Source organism: Sciurus vulgaris, assembly GCF_902686455.1.
Source record: "Sciurus vulgaris genome assembly, chromosome: 5".
Classification (NCBI taxonomy): Eukaryota; Metazoa; Chordata; class Mammalia; order Rodentia; family Sciuridae; genus Sciurus; species Sciurus vulgaris.
Window position 1 is genome coordinate 170,527,663 of NC_136465.1, and position 24,196 is coordinate 170,551,858.

The window sequence follows — 24,196 nt, forward strand, 5'->3', positions numbered from 1 at the left end:
CTCAACAGAGAAAGAAAAGCCAGCCCTGCACCGCCTGTGCTGGGCTATGAGCTCGGGCACTTTCCCCCTCCTTGCCCACGTGTGCCGCGTCCAGATGTGCGTATCATGTGCACACCATGTTGTGCATCTGTTTGCACAGAAGTGCTCAGGTGGCCATGTGCGACATCTTTCGTGGCGTACCGGGTGAGTGTGTGCATGGTGGAGAGAGCGGCCCGTGTCGGAGACACGAGGGGTCCAGGCCAACGAGCTGGGTCTCAGCACTTCAGCCCTCTGCCCAACCTTGTCACCCAGAGGACACCAGACTCCAGCAGGACTTCCAGGAGCTCAAGGCCACGTGCCAAGACGCCCCTGCCTGCCTGTCTGCCTGAGAAGGCCGGGGTGTTCTGGCCAGCACTGGCCCCTGGCCTCCCTTTCTTAGAGGCTACTAAAAAGGGCTAACAGTGGCGATCCTCCCCCCTCCCTTCCAGATGGACGTGCACCTCCTACAACTCAGGAGTATCCTTCTCAAGGACCCAGCAGCCATTCCTTTGAAACGAAACCATCAGGAAGGACAGGGCCTCTCTGTCCCACAGTCTCTGGGGGAGGACAGAGGCCCAACTGTTAGAATGGCCAGCCAGCCGCTCTCTCCCTGCTCCCTTCCCTGGCCCTCTCGGTCTCCCTTTCAAATGCCCAGTCACCCCTGTGTCAATCAGAAAGCAGCGCACCACTTTCCCCTAGGTCAGTAATGTCAAAACAAAAATTGCAAGAAGTGACATTTTTGGACTCAGCTCCTGCACTGGGCCCCAACAGAACTGGCTAAAAATCAAAATGGAGTCACTCATGCTAAAGTTCCACATCACAGAGCTAAAAGCAAGGTATTTATCTGAACTGCCCAGAGATTAGAGAGATCGTAGACAATTGAGATAAATTCCCAAATGAGCCAGTTTCCATTGGCGTGATAATGAAGTTCCTTCTGCCTTAATTCTGACCCCAAAACATAACCTCCAGTAACCTGAAGTTAAGCAGCTTCTCCTGCCCCACCTTGCAGGGAAACTAACTCTCTTCAGCCCTTTTTTTGTCTGCAAACCAACCTCCTCCACTTGCCATTGAAACACTATCTTTAATGGAATGAAGTCTTGCCCGATTCTTAAATAGAAAATGAAGTTAATATGTTGGAATTGTGCGATGTTTGAATTCCTCTCACAGTAATTGCTGAGTAAGATCTGCTTTTGCTGCTTTAACTACCGAGGGGCTGTGTTTCTCTGCCACTGCGCCTTGCCCCTTCACCACTCCAGAGTGCCCGCCTGGCCCCCACCTGGCCTGCGCCCTGGCTCCATGAGGACCAGCGTCAGGGAGGCGGTGGCCAGGAGCAGCTCTCTGATGGGGGACTGTGAGGTGCTTGGGTCCCTCCAGCTTCCCGGAGCTCCTGGGGGGATGACGTCCAGAGGCCGGTGGCCATTTGCTCATTGATGCCCATTGCAGTGTCGGCCTTCCTCCCCTCTCAGTCTCCGCTGCCTCCCGGCCTCTTCCAGTCGTGGCTCCTCAGCAAACCTCCGGTGGGACCTGTCCCAGCTGTGCCTCCAGGAGCCCCGATTCTGAGTCCCAGCTGCCACGGCTCTGTCCCCAGGGGCTGCTCTGGGGCGTTTTGCTTGTTTCTTTGTTTGCTTGTCTGATTTCTCTGCCCTCGGCTGGCTGGGACGGGCTCTTGGGCAGCGGGTGCTGCAAGGTTTCTGTCCCCGACTGCCCAGAACGTGACGTCAGGCCCTGCGGCTGTCCTTCAGGGTTTCCGCTTCTACTCAGAGTGTCTACCTTCCCTTTCTTTGTTCCTTTCCTCGAGATTTCTAGGGAGCAAGGGTCAGCACGTGGAAAGTACCAGGCTAAGTCGCATCTGTCCAGCGCCCACTGTGCGCCAGGCACCGCTGCGGCCACTACATTTAGAGGCCTGGTGCCCCTCCCTGCCACAAGGGCAGCAAGGTCACCTAGAGGCCACCACGCGGGAAGCCGAGGGGCCTGAGTTCATTGCGAGGTCTGCCTCTTCCTGCGTCTGGACCTGGACACTCGTTTCTCTGTCCACCTGTGCCTCGTTTTCCCATTTGTTAATGAGGGAGCCCCGGGGGACTCTCTGGACTCCAGCCTCCGCCCCAGGCTCCTCTTGAGGGGAGGGGAGCATGGTGGTCCAGTGACTTCCGGTCCACCCGTGGCTTCCTTGCCGGCTCTTACCCGAACCTCACCGAGTACATCTGCGGCTCCTCCCGCTCCTGCACCCGGGTTCGACCCTCTGGCTCTTCACCATCAGGAAGAATTTAAGGACTAACATTGAACATGGAACTCTCCATGTGAACCTCCTCCTCTGGGCTCCAGACGAAGGTTTGTTGGTGTTTATTTAACGGAGATCACAGGTTAACACACATGAACGGAAGGACCTGAGACTCAGGGGACTTGGTTGCACAAGGGGACAGGCGGAGGGGACCTGTTGTGGGAACGGGCTGCAGGGAGGGGAGCAGCAGCAAAGCCCTTGGCTTCTGACCTCCAAAGACCCAGTCACCAATCCCTTCTCCCCCACCCCAGAGATCCAGAACTTTCTACCCTGAAGAGTCTACGTGGGACCCTGTCCTGACCTGGGGCTCCAGCGTCTTTGGCCTCAAACAGTCTGTGGCCTGGGGGCAGTGTTTCCAAGTCCCCACCCTGGGAGCCTCTGGGCTGCGCCCCTCTCCTGACCCTTTCACTTAACGTCCCCACCAGCTCTCAACCCTGTCTCCCCCCTGAGGCCAAACACTCAGCACACAGTAGGCGTCAGTAAATGCCAGCCCACTGGACAGGTGCCCAGAGAGGAGAGGCCCCGGGTCACCTCCCGACAGCCCCCCGCCCTCTTGCTGATGGTAAAATGAGTACCCCAACCTCACAGGGAGGCTGGGATGCCCCCGCTCAGCCTGAGTGGCGTAGTGCCGGCCCTGAGAGAGAGGCACCCCGTCCCGAGGCTGGGCTCCCCTCCGGGGCCGATGACAAGTGTCCCTTGGTATCTTGGGGGATCGGTTCCAGGACCCTCCCCCACGGCACACACCAAAACCCATGGAAGCTCAAGTCCCTGTACAAAGTGGCGCAGCATTTACTGCTGACCTAGGCATCCCCAGCCTGCGTGCTTTAACTCCTCTCTAGAGTACTCCACAACCCATACGATGTGACAGCGGTGGAAACAGGTGTCCTCCTGCATTGTTAAGGAACAATAATGAGGAAAAAGTGCCCGTGTTAGTGCATATGCAATTCTTTTTCAGAGTGTTTTTGATCTGTGCCTGGTTGGATCTGTGGATTCAGAACCGTGGACACTGAGGGCTGGTTGAACTTATCTGCTCCCCAGGTGGGATGGCCATAGCATGGACCAGAGAGAGTCCTTTGGCAGGCATGCTTCTCCACGGGCCCCAATCATGGGCGTCCTGGTCTATCCATCCGTGTTAGTCAGCTTTGCAGTACTGTAATGAAACACTTGACATCAATAACTTATAAGGAGAAATGGTTGGTTTGGGTTCACCGTGTTGGGAGTTCCAGTTCATAGGTCGACTGGCTGCATTGGGCCTCTGGTGGAGATGCCGGACGTCAATGGCAGGAAGCACGTAGAAGGAGCAAACTGCCCACGGCCAGGAAACAAAAAGAAGAGACCAGAGTTCCACAACCCCCTTCAAGGGCACACCCCCGGTGACCCAAGAAGCTCTCACCAAGCTCCACCTCCGCAAGGTTCTACCACCTCCCTGTGGTGCCCCCTGGGACCAGGCCTTTAACACCTGGACCCTTGGGGGACATTCAATGTCCAAACAATAGCAACATCAGTCCATCTAAGCACCCCAAGAAACACAGCTACTCTTCCCAGGTGACTTCCCAGGCTTTGAACCTGCCATTTTAATGAAATCATTATTATAGCCACGGTTTCCCTGTCTGTGCTTGTGGGGCGCAGGAAAACTATGTGAGCTAACTCGGGGTGCATAGTCAAGGTCCTGAGAAGTCCTGCACAAGCCAGAATCACCCAAAATCATTTGACAAGGAGACAGTTTTTTATACCACATCTATTAGGATGTCACGGTGTTATTTGGAACATCTGTAGGAACCAGGGCTGGAGGAAGGAAAGCTGCCGGGGACTTGGGGTACATTTTCTGGAGAAATTCTTACAATAACCTCCAAGAGAGGCCCAGTCAGCCCTCCATTGCTATGCCAGAGGTGAGGACCAGCTCTGGCCTCCCCAGGGACCCCAGCCCCACGAGTCTTGCTGCCTCTTGGCTGTAAGCCTGCATTTGGGTTCTCCTCCGAGCTTTCTCTGGCTCTTGCTTGTTCCTATTTATTGCATAGACAGTGGTTCCTGGGGCAGCTCGTGAAAAGAGCCGGCCTGCCACCGTGCTGTCGTTGGGTTTGAATTTGCAAAGCAGGCAACGTGGAGTATTCTCATGAACAGTAAGCAGCATTGTTTCACTGAGCCTCGGTTTCCTCATCCATAAAATGGAGCTGCAGGCGGGGAGCAGAAGAGGCACAGATAGATGTAGCTAAGTGGTCTGAGGGACCCCTCAGCCTGTGTTTTGTGGCTGTTGATTCCTAAGCTCTGGGCCTGCGATTTGGAAAGACTGCCACCAGGGGGCGAGCTGGGCTCAGTTCTAGCCCTGTGCAGGCTCTCCCAGCCTCCCTGTGCTGCTGGGGTGCTAACCAGGAGTTGGGGACTGTCCAGGGCAATGGCCAGGGGCCGACTAGGGCCTCTCCTGGTCCAGGTGCCTTTCCAGGGCGATGGTGTTTACCGACACCTACTATGTGCTGAGTGTTTGGCACCATGGAGGAGACAGCATTGAGCCATCCTTGGGTCACAGGGCTCCCAGACCACGAGGTGGCAATGGGGACATGGATGAGCTCAGTACACGGGGGCCGGTCGACTGTGTCCCAGGCCGGAGCATCCCGAATGGCTTCTACTGGTGAACTTGAATCTGACACAGATTATGAAGCTGGCTCGAGTCACGCAGGGCACACGAAGCCTTCCTGGACTGGAGGGGAGAACTTTCCACCAGGTAATCAGCGCTCCCACCACCTGGTGGCGCAGCTCTGAGGACCAACAGCGAGCGTGACTTCCGCCGTCTAGGGACATCAGGGCAAGGAAGAGCCGGGAACGCTGTCGGAAGTAGCCCCAGTGTTGCTCGAGGCCTCCTTAGGTTAAGGGGGAAAAGTCACGTTCCATTACTTCACCGGGATCACAGCTTTACGCTCGGTCTCCTCCGAGGGGTCTGCGGCGGCATCTTTCATGGACGCAGTTGTAAAACTCGTGACATCTGTTCTCTTATGTCAATGGAAACCTCTCGCTGAGACCCGCTCGCCAACACTGTCACTGGTCACTCTGGTGCCCGCGCTCCCTCATCTGGAGGCATCTGGGAGCTCCTGTCAGGCTGCTTCTGGAAAGTGCTACGCGGGACGTGTCCGCCGGTTTCAGCCGAGACCTTCCAAGCCGCATCCTGCCCATCCTCTGGTACGGGCACCCGGGGCCCTCAAGGACCGGGCACTTCCTATGGGGGGCTCACTCGGCACACAGTCATTTCCGCCCACTGTGATGTACGGAGAGACCTCTGCATGTGTGGCTTGTCCCCTCGCACGGCCCTGATGGTGCCTCTTCAGCCACTGACCCCTTCCTGTCGGCCAGGCTGCAAGCTCCCAGGAGGGGCTGGGTATGGTTCAGGGGGCTCACGGGACCAGCCCTCAGCACAGCCTCGGCCTGCATTCCCACCTCCTTTGGGTGCCCACCCGGGAGCCCGACCTTCCCAGCTTCCTGAGCCACCCGAGGCTCCCCGAACAGCCATGCTGGGACCTGGTTCACACGGCGTCCTCTGTCTGGGAAGCTGCACCCCCTTCCAGGCCACCTGAACATACCCGCGCACGTCCTGAGATCCATCTCAAGAGCGGCCTCTCTAGGAAGCCTAGGGTATGGCGAGCGGCGCTGCCCGGCCCAAGGGCAGGTGACACCCCCTTCTCCTTCCTGTTACTGGCCCCATATGAACCTGACGCGTGTGTCACCTCCTGGGCACCTCGTTACTGACGTACCTGAGGCCAGGTGCCTCGACGTACTGCCTTTGCATTCCCATGCAAGTTTGAGGCGGCCTGGGCAGCTCAGCAAGACCTGCCTCCAGACAAAAGCTAACCGGCAGGGCCTGTGGCTCAGTTAGAATGGCCGGGAGGAGGAGGGAGTCCAGCTTCCCCAGCACCGAACGGCGCCCTGGGAAAACGAGCTCCCCGAGGAAGCTGCACACTCAGGTCCTCAGGGTTAGATCAAGGCAAACTCCTCTCCTGTCCTGCTCCTGAACCGACTGCATCTTAACGTCATTCCCTCTTATGGGAAGGGAGGTGGTCGGAGAAGAGGGGGAACCGGCTCCCCTTCTTCTGGTGATGACCGTGATCCTTCCTTTGGCTTTGATTTTCCACAGCAAGAGAACCACCAGCTAGACTGCTATTTCTGTGGTCTCCACTGAACCCCCTGCACCTCCCACAAGCACTTCATGAAGTCTCCTCCCACAAGTTTGGGCTTGGCCACGTGTCCCTTGACCACAGGGACATCAACTCAATGCGCAAACCTTGATCATTGAATCTTGCACTTGAGTCTTGTCCCGTCGGAAGACTGCTTAGAACCCAGCAGCACACCGTGAAGAAGCCCAAGACAGCCTCAGAGAGGCCCCAGGAGGCCAGCAAGGCCCAGCCAGCCCCAGCCGAGGTCCTCATCCTCACTCCCAAAGTCACCGCAGCCCAGGCACCAGGCCTATGAGAGCAGAAGCCACCTCACAACAGATGCCACAGGAGCGGGAACCAGCCGGGCGACAGGACCCAGGGCCATAAGTGGTCCTTCCAAGCCACTGGGTTTGTGTGGGCCTTGGCGCCCAGCAAGTCATGCGGTGAGGACAGCGCGTGCTGAGTGTGCAAGCCAGGGACTTGGGTGGGTGTGACCGTGAGCCGCAGGCACCCTGGGCTTCGGACAGTCCCGCCAGCTCTCCTCCCCATCCCAGGGGCCCGGGGACCTTGAGCAGTGACTGGCGTGGGCGGAGGACCAGGGAATCCTGAGGGGCCCCAGGCGTGAGCGGAGCAGCCGGGCTCAGATCTGTGCCTCTCTTTATTAGCGCTTCTTCCAGCAGGGGGGCCGCCCTCCTGCACCTCTAAAACTTCAAGTTCTTGGCTTTGCTCTTTTCTCCGTATTTCTCTTCCAGCGCTTTCTGCAAGTTCATGTTCATAGCATTTTTCTGGTGCCACCGTCCTAGAGAGCAGAGAGAAGCAGGCACAGGTCACCAGCAGCCTCTGGAGGGCCCGGCCCATGGGGGACCTAGAACCCCTCCAAATCCCCTCCAAGTCCCCCAGGGCTCTTTCTCCTGCTCTCGTTTCTCTTGGGACCTGAGGGCCGAGGCTCCCTGTCTCTTCACCCCGCCCCCCGCCCGCTTACCCAGGTCGTCCGTCCTCCGGCCGTGCCAGTGGCCTATGTCTCGCACTGATTTCTCAATCACCTCTGGCGTGTAGGAGGCCTTCATGAGACTCTTAGTCTCCTGGGGGGGGCCTGTGGGGTACCACGAAGAATTCCCGCGTCAGAGGAGGCTAGGTCTCAGCCTCCACGTGGACCTCGGGTTACGGATGTGAAGGGGTGCAGGGAGGGTCCAGACCCCAGCTCCGTTAGGGCAGCGTGGCCTCAGACAGCGTCTGACCTCTCAGAGCCTCAGCTTCTTCGTCCATACCAAGGAATAAAGATTTCTTGCAAGGTTGGAAAAGTTCAGTGATGGGACATTCGTGGGAGCATCGGACACGGGCTGCTTAGTAGCTGTGTTCTAGAAAACTGATCTCAATTCATAAAATTAAAGCATGCATAGGAGATAAGCTACCATGGTCACAAGTGGGCAGAAACGTCTACCGAGAACCAAATCCCAGAGGATAGCAAGGCCTTAAATGGCCAGCAGGGTACGGAGGTGCAGCTCGGTGGCAGGAAGCCAGCACCAAAATCCCCCGACTTTTCCTCTCCAGTACTGGGGATGGAACCAGGGCCTCGTGCGTAGAAGGCAAGGGTTCTACCACTCTCCTGCCGAGCCACACCACCAGCCCCTAAAAGTTTTTGTGGATTCACCCATGCTACAACAGTTCTATGAGTTTCATATGAGCTTGCTTATTGAATGTAAGAAGTAGAGATGTGATTGTTATCCCCATTCTACTGTTGAGGTCACTAAGCACAGAAAGGTTAAGTAACTTGTCTCAAGTCACACAGTCGGTATGTGCAAAGGTCCAGGGACCCTGTGCTTCAGCCCCACATCTTAAGCTCCTCTACTCACATGGAAAATTCTGTCACATAGCATCACACCAACTGAGGAAGGACTGGGAAGTCCAGGTAAACCTTCTGCGTCCTCCTACGGTTCAGGAAAACCTAAATATCTTACTTTGCTTTAGAATTTGTTAGCCGTGCACATAAAAACCTCAAAGGTGACCATTGACGGCATAGGAAGAGCAGAAAAGGACAGACATTGAGTGGGCTGGAGGTAGAGGGCGGTGGTCAGCAGGGGCTGAGGGTGTATGAGGCCCAGGCCCAAATAGAGACGTGCAGGATGGAGAGGAAAAGGAAGTTCAAGCAAATCCAGAAAGAAAAAGAAAACACAAAATAAGGTCACGGAAATAAATCCAAATGTATCAGTAATTGAATAATCATAAAGAGACGAGGCCTGTCGGTCAAACAACCGATGATCGGACTAGAGAAACCTTCTCCAGGTATGTATGACTTGCAGGATGCTTTTTAAAAAGCGTGAGGGAGAAGGTGAACAGGCGCAGGAGGAGATCCAGCAACCAAAGACGAAGCAAAGTCATCTGGCCGCTGCACTGGTGTCAGACATAGACCCTCCGCAGCAGCCCCGGGGAGCTTGAGAGAAAAGGCTGACTCCGTAAGGCGACGCGATCAGGCTAAACGCGCTGCACGGGGTGACCTCAAAACAGAGCGAAAGCAGCCAAGCGAGGAGGAGAAACGGGCCAGTCTGCCATCATCAGGGGTCTTGGGGGGCCCCTCAGCAGCCCATAAGTGAAGCCCAGAGGGTCCTCGAGGAGCCACCATGTCGCTGCAGGGTGACCCGTAAGCCTGCTCCACTCCGTCAGGCAAACCCAAAGCCCCGGGCTCAATAGGCCACCTCAGGCACACCCGGGCCACCTACAAAGGTGACGGCCAGTGACTCTATCGGCACAAGGCAAGGGTCTCAGAGGATGGGCTCGCCCCAGGCTGCCCCCTAGGTGATCCCAGGAAGCTGGAACCCGGGTCTAGAGCCGTTTTTAGGGCTCGGTATGCACGACTGGAAAGGCTTATGTGACAGAATGCTAAGTTAGAAACTGGGCTGGAGCCTGCGTCCTGCCCACGATCACAGACCGAAGCCACCCAGATGCCACTCCTCCGGGTGGGACTTGACAGCAGGCATCTGATGGCCGCTGGAGCAATGGCCAGATCCAGGACAGCTGGTCCCGTGGCGGTCAGGGCTCTGAGTCACCCCTGCCCAGGCGGAGACCCTGCCCCTCCCCCATTTCACTCCAAGTCTGATTAGAGGGGCCTGTGAGGCTGATTTAGGAGGCTCGGGGGCCACAGGGCCTTGGTCTCTGTAGCCAGCCATGCCCAACACTGCAGAGGCACAGACGTTTCTGGAGACCAGGTGTGGGCAGTGGAGAGAGGACCAGCCCGAGCCCTGTCCCCAGGCCTTCAGAGGGCTGACGCCCGCCAAGAGGGCAGGCGCTGGGGAGGACCCCCCAACCCTGAATCATCAGGGAGCCAGGGGGTCTGCTGACAGGATGGTGGGCCCCTGTCCCATAGAACACATGGCACAATCCTAGTGGGGGCTCCATAGAACCCCCAGAAACACCCAGGGAATGAACACTGGGCTCCAAGCCCCTGCCCAACAGGCAAGATGGCAGGACACCATCCTCAGAGAGCACCCGCGGGAACAAGCTGGGGCCACCTTCGGCCCCCACGCCCACCCTGGGCCCTGGGGGCTCAGACAGCAGCCAAGAGGACGTGGGCCCAGCCCGCCCAGCCCCAGAGAGGCCTTCCACCTCCACCTCCTCCACCCTGGTCCAGCCGGGCTCCCTCGCTGCTCGCCGCTGGGTGAGTGTTTTGTCTGCAGCTCTCCAAAGGGACGGTTACCGAAATATCCCTTAGACACTCCACGGCGGGTGCTGCTCCCGTCACATGTGCCAAGGAGGAGACGGGTAGAAAGGGAGGCGGGGCTTTGGTTCTGGGCACAGCCTGGCCTCCAACGCCACCTCCCTGTGAGCTCAGGCAGGTGTTTTAATTGTTCCAAGCCTCGATTTTTGTTTTCTTATCTGAAAAGAAGTGGGAATTAGAGCATCTGCCCCCCGAGGCTCTTGTAACGATGAAGGATGTCAAGTCTCGAGAGCGAGGCTGGTGTGTGCATGTGGCCATAAAGGTCACTTTGTAACTACCCCAAGGAAGCCCCCAAGAATCTACAGACAATGATTGGAATTAACTGGTGAGCCGAGCATGCTTCTGGATGTAAGATTAACATACAGAAATTAAAATTGCTTCTGTGCATACCAGTAGCAGCAAAGTTAGAAAAGGTGACTATTTTCAATGCTGGACATTGAACCCAGGGCCTCGTATGTACTAAGCACACGCTCCACCACTGAACTGTACACCCAGCCCCAGAAAATGTAATTTTTAAAAAGGTACCATTTGTGGTAAATGACAAAAAAGCATTTTTAATGAAAAAAGGAGAGGGAGTTCCCTAAAGAAACCTAATGAAAAACTTCACAATCTTTATAGGGAAAAAAATGACAAAATGGTATTGTGATAGATAATTTTAAATTAGTGGAGTTATATATCCCCTTTATAAATTGGAAATTTTATTATAGTGAAGCTCACAACCACCCCCTAAGTTGAGCTGGACATTCAACATACTTCCAATCAAAATTCTGGCCAGGCTTTTCATGGCCGTTAACAAGCTGATTCTAGAATGTGTCTGAAAGAGTAAAAAAGCTAGGAACCCAGGCCCAAACTGCTGGTGGCAGTGGAGGGGTCCTGGAGATAATAGGTGAGCTGATACCGGACACACAGAAGACCTGGGGAATTAAGTGCAATAGGAGACCTGTGGACAGGAGCGTGCTGGACTGGATCCACGCTCATATGGAAACTTGACGGGACCAAAGCCCCTCTGCAGGTCCCTGCGGGGAAGACGAGACTCTTCAGTCAGAGGTACCGAGATGATCACTAATCCACAGAAAGAAGGAATTAAAACGAATCCGCACTTCACACCAGAAGCAGAAATCAACTCCAGGTGGATTAAAGACTTAAATGAGAAAAGCAAAACTAAGTGGTTTAGAAGACTCCAGGAAGGATTATCCTGAGACTCAGCCCAGGATAGGATTTCCTCCACTTGCTCCTCCTGGAACTGCCTCTGAGCACACAGGCAGTAAGTAGACTCTTCCAGGTGTTCAGCCAGGTGCCTGGAGATCAGCCTCCCACCCCACACCCACACCCACTCTTGACCATACCCAGTCTGCTCAGCCTCATACCCAGAGGCCCACAGGCTGCTTCACCCTCACCTTCCTGAGCAGCCGCAGAGCAAGAGGGTGCCCTCCAAATTTGTGCAGTGCCCTAGCCTGGCACCCTAGACCAAGTGCTATCATTTGGAGCTGTAACGTGCTCTCAGGATCCATGTGTGGGAGGCATAGTCCCCAGCTTGGGACTCTGGGCAGGTGGCTGGCCTGGAGGAGGTCGTAGATTAGTGGGTGTGTCTGCAAAGGGAACTGGAGGACCCTGGCTTCTCTCTCTTCCTCTTTTGACCCTCTCAGCCATGAGCTGGACAGTTTCCTCATCCACCACTCCCACCTTCATGAGCTGCCTCTCCACAAGCCCAAAGCAAAGGGGCCCATCAATCACGGACTAGAAACACCAAACCTCTGAGCCAAAACAAACCATTTCTCTTTATAAGTTGATTGTTTCAGGAATGTGTTACAGTAAGGGAAAACTGCCTGACACGCCAAGCCACCATCTCCTGACCATTCTAGGATTTTGAAATCCCCTCCTCACCGGGGTCCCTGTTTCTGCCCTACTTCCCTTATGTCTATTCACAACAAAGCAACAGGAGTGATCCTTTTACCTATGTCACACTAGGCCATTATCCTGCTTAAAATTCTAGCGTGGCTTCTGGGGCAGTCAGTTTTCCATCACTGTGACAAAATACCTGGGAAAAACAACTTTAAAGGAGGAAAATATTTACTTTGGCTCATGGTTTCAGTCTGTAGTCAGCCAACTCCATTGCTGTGGGCATAAGGCAAGACAGAACTTCATGGTAGGAGGGAGGAAGGAGCAGCTCATGACAGCCAGAAAGCAGAGAGAGAGAGACAAGGGGCCAGGGACACCATACAGTCCCTAGAGACACAGCCCAAGTACCTATTCCCTCCACTAGGTCCCTCCCTACAGTTTCCACCACTTCCTTATAGTCCATTCAAATCACGAATCCACCACTGGATTACTTTGTGGATGAGGTCAGAGCCCTCGTGATCCAAAGGGGGGGTGCCCCAGAGCCCCACCTCTAGACATTGCTGCACTGGGGACCCACCTTCGACACCTGAGCCTTTGGGGAACATTCCAGATCCAAACCATCACATGGCCTGCCTTCCAGGGTCTTCACGAGCTAGCCAGCTTCCTTCCTGATTTCTCCTCCCACCCTCCTGCACAGCCTCAGCTGCCTCGCCCACCTTGGGCAGCAAGTGCCAGGACCAACCCTGGGCCGGTGGTGCCCACGAGGCCACATAGGTGGGGCACAGACAGTGAGGTGCCACCCAAGAGGCCACATAGGTGGGGCACAGTGAGGTGCCACCCAAGAGGCCACATAAGTGGGGCACAGACAGTGAGGTGCTGCAGGGTGAAGCCCATTCACACTGTTTCCCAATTTCCGAATGCAAATGCTGCTCCCAAAGGCCGGCTTTAGAGAGCATTTATATGCCAACGAGTTCAGGGGCATCGAACAATCAGCCCTTGTGAGCCGGTGCAGCTGCACCCTTGGCACACTCCTACCTCCCAGGCTGGATGATGGGGACACGGGAGTTTCAAACTATGATTCCTTTACACATACGTAGGCATTGTCGTGTACGTTGTAAGAGCTATTCGGTAATAACTGTCAGAGAGAGAAGGGGAGCACGGGATCCCGGGGCAGGACGGAGGACAGTCCGCACTGTGTTCTGGCTCCTTACTTCCCGCACCCTTCTCCAAGCTCAAAGAAAACCCGGAGAGGCTTCCCCTGGGTGTCTGGTTCCTCCGGCGACAGGGATCGGAGCCAGGGGGAGGAGGTCTGCCAAGTCCCGGGAGCTCTAGCTGCTGGAGGAGGAAGAGCGGAGGAGCATGAAGCTGGGCTGGTGAGCAGGGACAGCGAGGCCCCTGCTTGCTGGCAGCAGACCCCGGCCCGAGCAGCCTGGAAGCCCTCGGAAGTGGCGTCATGGCCAGGGAGGTGACCGACCTGGTGCTTGGGACAGCTTATGGAGCTCTGGATGTGAGTCCCAGATCCATCCAGACCAGCAAGAGGCCTCCAGCAATGGATCTCAATCCTGTCTGTGAGATGGGCCTACGTGTCCCACTGGGCCAAGCAGGACCCCGTGGACTCAAAGAAAACGCTCCGTCAATGCACGTCCTCCTGGGCGCCCTGCCTTTCCTCCCGGGTGCTGCCACCCGGGCTCTCGCTAAGAAAGCGATGGCCTGGCAGTTACTGAGTGCCCTTAGGCTGAGCACCTGGGGTCTCCACGCAGGCCTGCCCACTGCCCAGCGAGGGCCACACTGTCTTTATCAATCATGGTCCGAGGAGGCAGCTGAGGCTCAGAGAGGGTGAGGAACCTGCCTAAGGTCACACCTCACTGCTGAGTGCTGAGCTGAGCTTTGAACCCAAGAAACCCAATGTTGTCACTGTGACCCAAGGTGCCCAGGCCAGGGGTGCCCGAGCGTCCCACTGGAAGGTTAAGAAACCCGGTGTCTGGGGTATGAGGAGGGGGTGCCTGGCGACTGGGCTGTTTCATGGGCACGGTTTGCCAGGGGACAGGGGCTCCCTGCGCCCCAGAGGGCCTGGCAGGAGGAAACCCCGTGGGAGTATGGAGTGAGCACCCACGGGGATGCCCTTGGGCTCTTGGCCTTTTGTGGGGTGGACACCCCAAGGCCGACCCTGCCCAGGCCCTGGGGACCTGGTGTTCATGCGCCCCGCCCGAGCCCTTCGGCCTGACCTTGAAATAAGTTTGAGCGCATGTTGTAGCCCAGGTCGTAGTAGTCTGAGAAGATGGAGGAGATTTCCGCGGAGCTCCGGGTCCGGCTGGGCCACGAACTTGCCCTCCGCTGGCCCTCCAAGACTTCGCCAATGACCCCCTGAGCCTGGAGGCAAGGGGAAGGGACAAGGGTGGAAGGACCGGACTACCCTGGAACTCTCCTCCCTGGGGCCCCGCCCCACACCCCAGTCTGGCTCAGCCGGCAGCCCTGACCTCCCCCAGGGCTGGGCAGCCCAGTGACCAAGGCCCGACCTCCCCCCACACAGTGGGGGCCTCAGGGACGGCAGTGACCCTCACCCCACCAACTGAGCTCCTGCTAGGTGCAGTCTCAGGAGGGGTCCTCATGGGGTGACACTATTCCTGCCATTTTATAAATGAGGAACCTGACCCTCGAGAGGCCAGACCTGCCTGTTCACACGGCGAGGGACCCCAGAGACCTGGCTTGCCCCCAGATGGAGGCGTCACCAGGTCAAAGTCCTCAGCTTCCATGGAGGCCAACTCCTTCCTGGTACCAGGGGGCAAAAGCAGGCCCCAGGCGTTGAGCCCAGGCCTGGGGCAGGAAACCTGGGTCTGAGTCCAGTTCCGCCGTGGGTGGCCGGCCACTCAGCCGGTCCTGCTCCCCAAGGGCCTTGGCTTCCCTGCTTCAGAATGGGTGGAGGCCCAACGGGGGTCTCGCAAGCAGCTTTCAGCTCTGACCCTTGCTGGCCCAAGGACACTTAGAGCCGGGCAGAAAAAGCAATGACTCGATTTAAGCCCAGGACCGTGGAGGCTAAAGAGAGAAATGGCACCTCGCGGGTGGTGGCCACACAGCCAGCTCAGGGACACAGAACGCTGATCTCCCAGGCTCTCTGATGGGCAGGGTTGCTGGCCTCCCGGTGACAAATGGGAGGGGCCTGGCTTGCAGACTTGTGAGCACAGACGTCCCTGCTCAATGTGACCTCTGAGCTTCGTCTGTACCATCTGCTAATAAGGAAGCAGTGTCGCCCGCCCCGCATGTAGTTTCTATGAGGGTCAAGGCAGCTTCAGAAATAGGCCTCAAAATGCCAGGAAGGGCCATTAGCCCCCGACCAGAAGTGGAAGGCGAACTTAACCTCACGCTTCAGTGGTGGTGGCCTGAACGGCGTATCAGGTGGGGAAGAAGGCCAGCGTCCACTGGTCATGTCTGCCTTGAAGGCAGGCTGGGAGCCTTGGGTATGCATGCCATGAATTTGTCAGCCTGACTTTGTGGGACTGCTTCAGTTTACAGATGTAGAGACAGAAGCCCAGAGAGGCAGAGTAAGTTATTCAAAGTCACTCAGTATTCGCGGGCAGAACCTAGATTCAAACCTAGGTCTTTTGATTCCCAGTAAATGTCTGTCTGCTGCATGCTCTCTCTCTTAAGAGACTCGTTCAGATTGAACACATCCAGTCCAAACAAAAGACTGGTCACCACAAAGTCATCAAGAGCCAAGGCTCCAGAGCCTGCCAACAGTCTGAGTCCTTGTTCCACACAACTGGGCTCTTTGTCCATATAAAATGGAGACAATAATACCACCTTTCTCCTAGGGTTGTTGGAAGGGTGAACTGAGTTGTTACTGTGAAGAGTTTAAACCCAGCCCGGCACCCGGCACATAGTAGGTGCTCACTAAACCCTGCCTGCTAATCTGCTACTACTGGGACAGTGCTCAAGAGCAGACTTCTTTTGTTTCCTCACCGTGAGTCCCACAAGTGGCCCTCCCGCCACCCATGGCCTCCCGTGCCCCTTCTTTGACACCTACCTGCTCCTCAGAAACCAGATGGTCCACCACTTTGCTCCCGAACTTGTGGCGGATGTTGTCGGGAACGGCGCTGCCCTTCCGGCTGGGCGACACCCTCTTGGGGTCCTGGGTCCTGAAGTTGGGGCCCTCGTCGGGCCGCACCCCCTCTGCGTTCCCTCTCAGGGCCCCCGGCTGAGGGTCCATGCACAGAGAGCCCCTGCTGGCAGCGCTGGGAGGTGGGGGCGGGACCTCCGGGCAGCCGCCCCCCGGGGAGCTGCCTGGGTGGCTCCTCGGGGACAGTGGGACCTGGTACTTGAACTTGGAGGTGTCCGAGGAGCTGCGGGTAGTGCTCCAGGGGACTGTGTCCTGCTGGGCCTCCTTGTTGTTCAGGTGGGTCTGGGTCAAAGTGGTTGTGCCTGAACAGGGGGTCAGAGAGTCAGAGGGACCGGAGGGAAGCCACAGACACAGAAAGAGGGGAGCCCGGGGGACTGGGAACAGGAAAGGAAGGAAGATAACAGGAGCCACAGGCACCGGGAGAATGGAGAGGCAGAGAGGAGTCGGCAGCCAGGCCTGGCACGGGACGGCCGCCCCACACTGCTGCTGACCACTGCTGGCCAGCTGAGGCCTAGCCTGTGACCTGAAGAGGGCGGACCTCTCTGGGCTGTCCTGCCTCTGCCTCTGCCTTTAGTTCCCTTCCTCCTCTCGAAGCCTGAGGCAGCCCGTGAGGGACTCCAGCAGCCATGGGGCTGGTAGCATTGGGGGCTTAGTCAAGTCACGTGCCAAGAAAGTACCAGGACTGGGGCCTCTGCTCCCCAGCGCCCCCTCTGCCCTCCATCCCAGCCGCCTTCTGGCCCCTCCCCCCTTCCTCCCGCCCCTGACCCCTGACCCCGAGGGCCAGCCGGCCTCCTGCCCACAGCCTGCAGAGGCCCTGGCCCCAAACTGGCTGACTGCCCTCCCCACACCCTCCAGAATGCCCTGCACCGCCGCTCTCCTGGCCCGTGTCCAGCCCAGCCCACTACCTGAAGGACAGCCCCTCCTTTCCTAAGCCGAAATCCTACCCTCCCTCCAGGTGCAGCCGCACCCTCCTCCCACCCCACCCAGCAGGCTGGGCCGGCCGCACCCAGCTGCCAACCCTGCCCCGCACACATTTCTCAGGAGCAGAAGCTGCCGATTCCCGTGAACCTCACCCTGAACGGCCATGAACGGGAGCAGCCCCTGTCCCCAGCTAGAGAAGAGGAGGGTCCCGGAGCCCTCAGAGAGCCCTGCCCATCTGAGAAGGCAGGGGGTGCATCAGGGGGAGAGTGGGTGGGCCTCAACCAGGCCAAGCCCGTTTCCTCCCATTTGGACACCAGCTCCGCCTGACCGTCAGTAGCCCTGGCTCCTGTCTGACCAGCATTGTTTTCTCTTAGTGACACACAGGATGGGCGCCACTGGGAACCCACTGGACAGCGACTGAGTCTAACCCCCAAGGAGGGGGCACACTCCGCCTGCTCCACACACAGAGGCCAGCCCCCACCCGGCCGCCCGTCCTCAGCCCTAGTCACACGCTGGGTGAGCGTCCTACAAATGTTCTATAAGGGTCCTACAGGACTCTCTAAAGAGGCCTGGCCCCTTTTGTTTATAAGTGAGATCAGGTCTGTGCGTGGCTTTGTAACTTGATGTTAAGAAAACAGCCCAGAGCCTGGGGTTCTGTCCAGGCAGGGGCGGTGGGACCGGCTTCCCCAGGCCTGGACGCTGCCCCACTGCTGGGCATCCAGCCTGCCCCAGGTTAGCTTTACAGAAAAGGCTGCTGAAGCTTCAGGGGGCTGTGAGCAGTTGTCTGAATCTGCCCACTTATCAGAAACCTGCACGCTCACAAAAATGCAGGGTCCGGCCGTCCGAGCAGCGGGGTCAGGGAGCCTGCGGAAAGCTGGGGAATCTGGGGGCACTCAGGGCCCTGGAGGAAGCTGTCGGGGGAGGCCCCAGCCCCACTGGCCTGACCCTCCCAGTGCCCTCCAGGCCCCTCATCCCAGGGGACTCGAGCTGTGGCCCAGCGCAGGCCTCCTTTCCCTCCTTGTCCTGCCCTGGGGCTGCACCCCAGCCCAGCTCTCCAGCTCTTCCCCGCCCAGGCCTCCGTCATGCACAGTTCCCAGCACCTAGAACATTCTTTTCTCCCGTGTTACACCAGCTGGGGCCTGGCTCACTCGGGACCTGCTCAGTCCCCACCCGGAGCAGCCAGGGCCCTGGCTGTGTCTCCCTGCCCTTCTGGGGTACGACCAGGCTGCGGTCCTCTTCACGCAGAGCCCTGAGGACGGGGCCTCTTGGGTCAGAACCCTGGGCCTAGCAGGATGGAGGGATCCACAAAGCCTTTCTCTCCCAGTTTCTCCCTTTGCTCAGCAGGAGGCCCAGGCAGGATGAGGGACATAAAGTGGGGATTGTCCCCAGCCACCCCGGGGAGACCCTCCCGAAGCCCTAGACGCGCCCTCGGCGTGTCCAGGCCCCTGTCCTACCTGCTCGGGGGCCTAGCTCCATTGACTCTTGCTCTGGGACAGGTAATTCCAAACTTGGTCCTGCAGACAAAGCGGAGCATTTCAGTGGCTCAGATGACAGTCTCGGTCAACAAGGGTCATTCGAGCTGCGCTGGGAGGCTGCAGAGCCCTGGCGGCTCCATCCCCGGCTACCTGGCCCCCAGGTGCCCCGGGCCACCCATCTCCCTGGCACTGAGCTGCCTCCTGGGCCCCTCTGCCCTCTGTAGGGCACCTTCCTCAGGAGGGGCCTTCAGGTCAAACCGAGGGGCGGCCCTGGCAGCTCCCAAGCCTCTACAGCTTTCATCTTGTCTTCCTGTTTCCTGGGGACTCTTTTCCTTACTGTATCCTCTAATTTTATCACATGTGGGGTCTTGTCAGGTGTTCATAGTATAAATAAAATAAAGGCTGGCCCTGCCCGCTGTCTTTGTAATGAGAGAGGAATAGAAGGAACAAGTCATGGCTGGAAAGGATCTTTGAGGGCTGAGAACCAGAGAGCTGAGTGACTTGTCTGAGGTCACCCAGCAAAGTGATTTGCTGGTAAGCTCAAAGCAGGTAGCAACCAGATCGATTTTATTTCCTTGAAAAGTCACCAAGCAAAACACCCTATTAATTTTGAACTTTCGTAATTACGTGAGGAGGGCTGCAGCCCAGCGGCAGAGTTTGCCTGGGGCCCGGCTTCCATCTGCCACGCTGCACAGCGGCGTGATCATTAGTTAATGATCGCGCAGCTTCTGCCATGACTTCCGTGATTCCTACCTGGTGTTCGCACGCCGTGGATCCCTGCCCTTTGGGGGAGCTGGACCTAGCGCCTGCGGATCAGAAGGACATGACTAAAGCATGTGGCGCCACTCCCAGGGTGGGTGGGCGGCGTCTCTCTAGTGCGCACTCTCTTGGTCTGATGGCTCTGAGGGCGGCCAGGTTTCGAGCCACCCTGTGGAGAGGCCCATGTGGCAAGGAGCTAAGGGTGGCCTCTGACCAACCCTCACAAGGAAGCTCGGCCCTTCGCCAACTAGCCTGGACGAACCCGCCCCCGAAAGCCCTGGGGAGAGGGCCCCCGACAGGACGCGGCCCGAGGGCACTTGAATCACAGCCTGAGGCAGGCCCGAGCGGAGGACCCGGGCAGGTCGCCACCAGCGTCCTGACCCCTAGAAACTTCGAGATCATCAACTGGCACTCTGCCAAGCACGCGGGTTTAAGCTGCTGAGTTCGTGGTCGCTGGTCACACAGCAGAGATGACAAATACGGATTTTGGGGCGGAGAGTTGGGTGTTGCTGTACAGACTCCTACGGATGTGGGCGCGGCCTGGGGACCAGGCGCAGGCAGAGCCACAGAGCGTTTGGGGAGCACCATGGGAAAGCCTACATGTCCTTGAAGAGCTAACAGGCAAGAGTCTGGACTTGGAGGCCACCTCCCTGCCAGGGAGAAGGAAACAGGACGCGTTATTAAGGCTCGGAGGAGAAGAGCCCTTTGATACGGTGGCAGACACTAGTGACAGTGATCTGCAGTTAGTGGAGAGCAGAGCATGTGACCAGCGAGCCGAGGGGTTCAGCGCAGGTAATCTCCACACAGCTCATTCAGGTGCCCCCGGTTCCCTCCTGCTGTGGTAACATGTGAGGGGCGGTAGAGGTTCAAGGAAGAGCTGTGAAGCCACAGGACCAAAGCGTCATGGTGCTGTAGATCTCGTCCCCTCCAGATGCCAAAAGATGTAGAATTAAGAAATGGCTTCAGAAGCCTGAGTGTGGTGGCACAGGCCTGTCATCCTAGCAGCTAGGGAGGCCGAGGCAGGAGGATCATGAGTTGGAGGCCAGCCTCGGCAAATTAGCAAGGCATTGTCTCAAAATAAAGAACTAAACAGGACTGGGATGTAGCTCAGTGGTCAAGTGCTCTTAGGCTCAGTCTCCAGTACTGACAAAAAAAACTTTCTCTTAAAAGAAAGAGCGAGCCAGGCATGGTGGCGCACACCTGTAACCCTAGTGGCTTGGGAGGTTGAGGCAGGAGGATCGAGAGTTCAAAGCCAGCCTCAGCAAAAGCAAGGCACTAAGCAACTCAGTGAGACTCTGTCTGTAAATGAAATACAAAATAGGGCTGGGGATGCGGCTCGGTGGTCGAGGCCAATCCCTGGTACCCAAATAAATAAATAGAAATAAAGAAAAAAGGACAAAGTAACTTGAGAGCAACGTGAGGAAAAGCCACAGTGTGACTGAGCAGTCTGATGATCCTCAGAGGGTCCTGGAGGAGACCCAGAATAGGAGCCCCCAGCCCCTGGGCCTCAGCAGCTCCAGGAGGGAGGGCCAACTCGGCCAGTGCAGTGAACTCCTGGACGTGTCCCCACTTTTGAGAAAACTGAAAATCACTCCCAGCTTAAAAAGGGGCAGAGACAGTGAAGAATGAAAAGACACCAAGCTAAAAAAAATTTAAATAAGACCCAGAAAAGATGCCCCAGTGTGAACGTGAGGCTGCAGGGCAGAGCTGAGCGCCCGGGGTGCCAGCCCAGGCGGAGCGGAACCAGGGGCGCACCCTCCCGCCGTGTCCGAGCACTCGCCGGACCCCGTTCCTCCGCCTCCACCTGCCAAGTGAGGGCAGTGGGGCCGGAGGAGCCACGGGACATTGGCCGGCGACAGGAGCAGGGGAGGCTGGGCTGCGCTCGGGTGGGAGGCCGAGGTCTGAGAGCCAGGAAGGTGCACTGAAGGGGGAAGATGCTATGCTCCCGGGGACCAGGGGTCAGCAGCGTTGGCAGCCCGAGGGCCCCCAGTGGTCCCCGTGGCTCGGTGCAAATCTCCCCTCAGGTGTGGCTGGACCTGGCGACTCGCCTCTAACCAGCAGGACGAGGCCAAAGTGAGGAATGCCACCTCCTGGGTGCAGAGATGGACTCGGTCTCGTTCACACATCCCGCTGGCTCGGGTCTCCCCAGGCACCTGCCCTTAGGAAGTCATTGTCCCTGGGGAGAGCTGCCCTCGGGAGACGCACGCACAAGGAACAGAGCCGGCCTCTGGCTGACAGCCCACAGGAGCTGGGCCCTGCCACCAGAGCGGCCTTGGGGAAGGGTCCTTCTCTGGTTGGTCCTGGCCTGAAGCCCACAGCACCTGACCGCAGCTGTGACCCACCGTGGTGGCGTCTGCACACCCGGCCCACGGGTCACGAATGCTGTCATCGGAAGCTGCTGCGTGGGGGCAACTTGTTATGCAGTAAAAGATGCCTGATCGACTCAAATGGCAAGCCCTCCCCCATCCAGGAGAGACTCACCGAGGTGTCCAGCGTGAACCGGGACTTACCTGCTCACCTGGAGGAGAGGCTGAGGGCAGAGAAACGGGAGGGGACTGTAGCTCCACAGAAGAAATGTGCGCCTAGCCCTGCGTTCCAACCCCAGCATGGGGGGGAGAGAAGGAGAGAGGGAGGGAGAGGAGGAGGGAGGGAGAGAGAAGGAAGGAGGGAGAGGAGGAGGGAGGGAGAGGAGGAGGGAGGGAGGGAGGGAGGGAAGGAAGGAAGGAAGGAAGGAAGGAAGGCGGGAAAGAAAGAAAGAACAAAAAAAAAAAAAAGTAGGGCTTCAAAGATGTTCAAAACCCAAGCCGTCACACATCTCCGGTTGACACAAGTTCAGCTTAGTTCCCTCAGGCCAGCTCTCCATTTCTGTCACCCACTTGATGTGACTCCTGCCCAGCTCCCTGTCTACCTCTGAAGTACTGCCCAGTACGGGACCGGCCGACACAGGAGGGTGGACCCACTGCCAGTTTCTGACCTGGAGTGAACGTCCCAAGAGGTCTTGGTCGGGAGGAGGGAGGGTAGGCCTGGGTGCCGCCGGACACTCGTCACTCACAAGCAGTTCTGCGTGGGGAGCAGAAGGATGTGGTCCCGGCTCCTGGAGGCACCAAGCCTGGGAGCTGCCGACCCAAACCGCGCAGCTACTGGAGGGGAGCGAGGGCCGGGTGCTAGAAAGCAGCCCTCCAGGCCCTTCATTGGAGTGGCCATGGCAACCACTGTCCATAGGGCTCTGTGACCTCAGAGGACTGGTTGGCACACCCGAGGTCAGAGGGGCCCGGAGGAGCCAGGGCTGAGGGCACAAGAGGGGTCTCTGTGTGTCGTTCACTGAGCATCCAAGCGCCAGGCTGTTCCTAGGAGTGGAAGGAAGCAGTAGGGGGCCCCAGGGGGCCTCTGAGCTGGTCTCCAAGGAGGCACAGAAGCTCAGCAGTTTAGAAGGGACTAGAATTTTCCGCCCAGTACTGGGGATCAACCCTAGGGCCTGGTGCATGCTAAGCAGCAACTCTGCCAAGGAGCGACCTCCCCAGGCCTTTACTTTATGTTTGGAGACAGCCTCTTGCAGAATTGCCCCAGGCTGGCCTCAAGTGTGTGATCCTCCGGCCTCAACCTCACAGGTAGCTGAGGTTACAGGCTAGAGGACGCAGGCATGGCTGTGGTTTGGAGTGTGTTCCTGGGCAGAAGTGGGGAGCGAGGGACTCTCGCTGTCTTGACTGCCTGCCCAGGGGTCAGGGACCAGAGAGTGGGATTACAGCAGCCGGGGTCCTCCCTCCTGTCCCCCCTCCTGTCCCCAGTCACTGGGCTGCAGACAGAGGTCCAGGAGGTAAAGAGGCTTCTTTCCTACAACACGGCTGGCAGTAGCGACTGCAGAGAAGGCCCCTCCCCCACCCTTCAGGACTCCCCACGAGGCGGAGGGCATCTGGTTGACCTTGGCGAACCCAGGGTCTAGGCCCGGCACTTTTTAGATGATTGACTCTGGTCAAGCTCTTTAGCTGACCTTTCCTCGAATGTGAGACCGACAGCCCAGCTCCGAGAGGAGGGGCACTGGGCACTGAAGCCACTTTCAGGATGTGCCCGGCCTGTTGCCTGGCACAGAGGGAGATGCCAGTCACTGCGGATCCACAAGCCCATAGCAGGGCCTCCGGGATCACTGGGCTGGACCTCTGTCCCCCTTTCCTTCTCCCCGGCCCTGGTCCAAGTCGGTTCCCAGCACTTGCTCTCCGGGTTTTGCTTCGTCCCCCACATGACAACATCACACGGCAGCGACACCTATCTGTGGGTCAGGGGTCTGAGCGGAGCCCAGCTGCGTCCTCTGATCTGGGGTCTCAGACGGCTCCCATTGAGGCAATGGCGCGAGCTGCACCCCACCTGGGGCTCCCCAGGGGCTGGTCACCCAGAGGCTGACCTCAGTGCCTAGCTTTGCGGCCCAACACACCCCTTCCTTCGTCAAAGCACCAAAGAGGCTTTGTACCTGTGTACCACATGCACTGAAGTGCCACCTGTCACCCTGGCCACATTCTGCTGGTGAAAGCAGTGGTCGCCTCCACTCTAAGGGACAAGGCCACACAGGAAGGACAGAGTCCACTGGACCATGCTAGACTCCGGCACCACTTCCCTTCAGCCTCCCCTCACCTCAACAGCCAGTGATCCCGGCAAAACCGAGGTTGGATCATGCCGCTCCTCTAATAGAAAGCTTCTAGTAGTTTCCCGTCTCAACTGGATTAGAAACTGAACTCCCTCCCCTGGACTTCAGCTTCTCCTACTCTGCCACTGCGCCCTTGGCCCCACGGTGAACATGCCAAGCCCAGTGGCCTCAGGGCCTTGGCATCGTCTCTTCCCTCCCTCCGCTGCAACTTCTTTCCCCATACGCCTGCAGGCCTAGCTCCTCCACGCCCAGGGCTCTCTCCCTTCAGAGACTATTACCAAAGAAAGCCCTGACCCAGCCTCGCG

The 24,196-nt window shown here is 57.8% G+C and overlaps 1 protein-coding gene across 3 annotated transcripts; it reads right to left on the reverse strand.

The window, feature by feature from the left end:
• Positions 1-6,178: 6,178 nt before the first annotated feature.
• CIMIP4 (ciliary microtubule inner protein 4) lies at positions 6,179-23,968 on the reverse strand. Of its 3 annotated transcripts, none has more exons than XM_079142240.1 (6): positions 23,879-23,968; positions 18,476-18,535; positions 16,008-16,402; positions 14,212-14,356; positions 7,418-7,528; positions 6,179-7,234 (listed from the first exon to the last, which is right to left on the reverse strand). In XM_079142240.1, the coding sequence occupies exons 2-6, from the start codon at positions 18,495-18,497 to the stop codon at positions 7,137-7,139; spliced, it is 771 nt and encodes a 256-aa protein (XP_078998366.1). In that variant the 5' UTR covers positions 18,498-18,535; positions 23,879-23,968; the 3' UTR covers positions 6,179-7,136. The 3 variants fall into 3 exon arrangements, with proteins under 3 accessions (XP_078998366.1, XP_078998367.1, XP_078998368.1); XM_079142241.1 differs by lacking the exon at positions 23,879-23,968 and adding an exon at positions 18,726-18,794; XM_079142242.1 differs by lacking the exons at positions 18,476-18,535; positions 23,879-23,968 and adding an exon at positions 17,174-17,296.
• Positions 23,969-24,196: the final 228 nt, after the last annotated feature.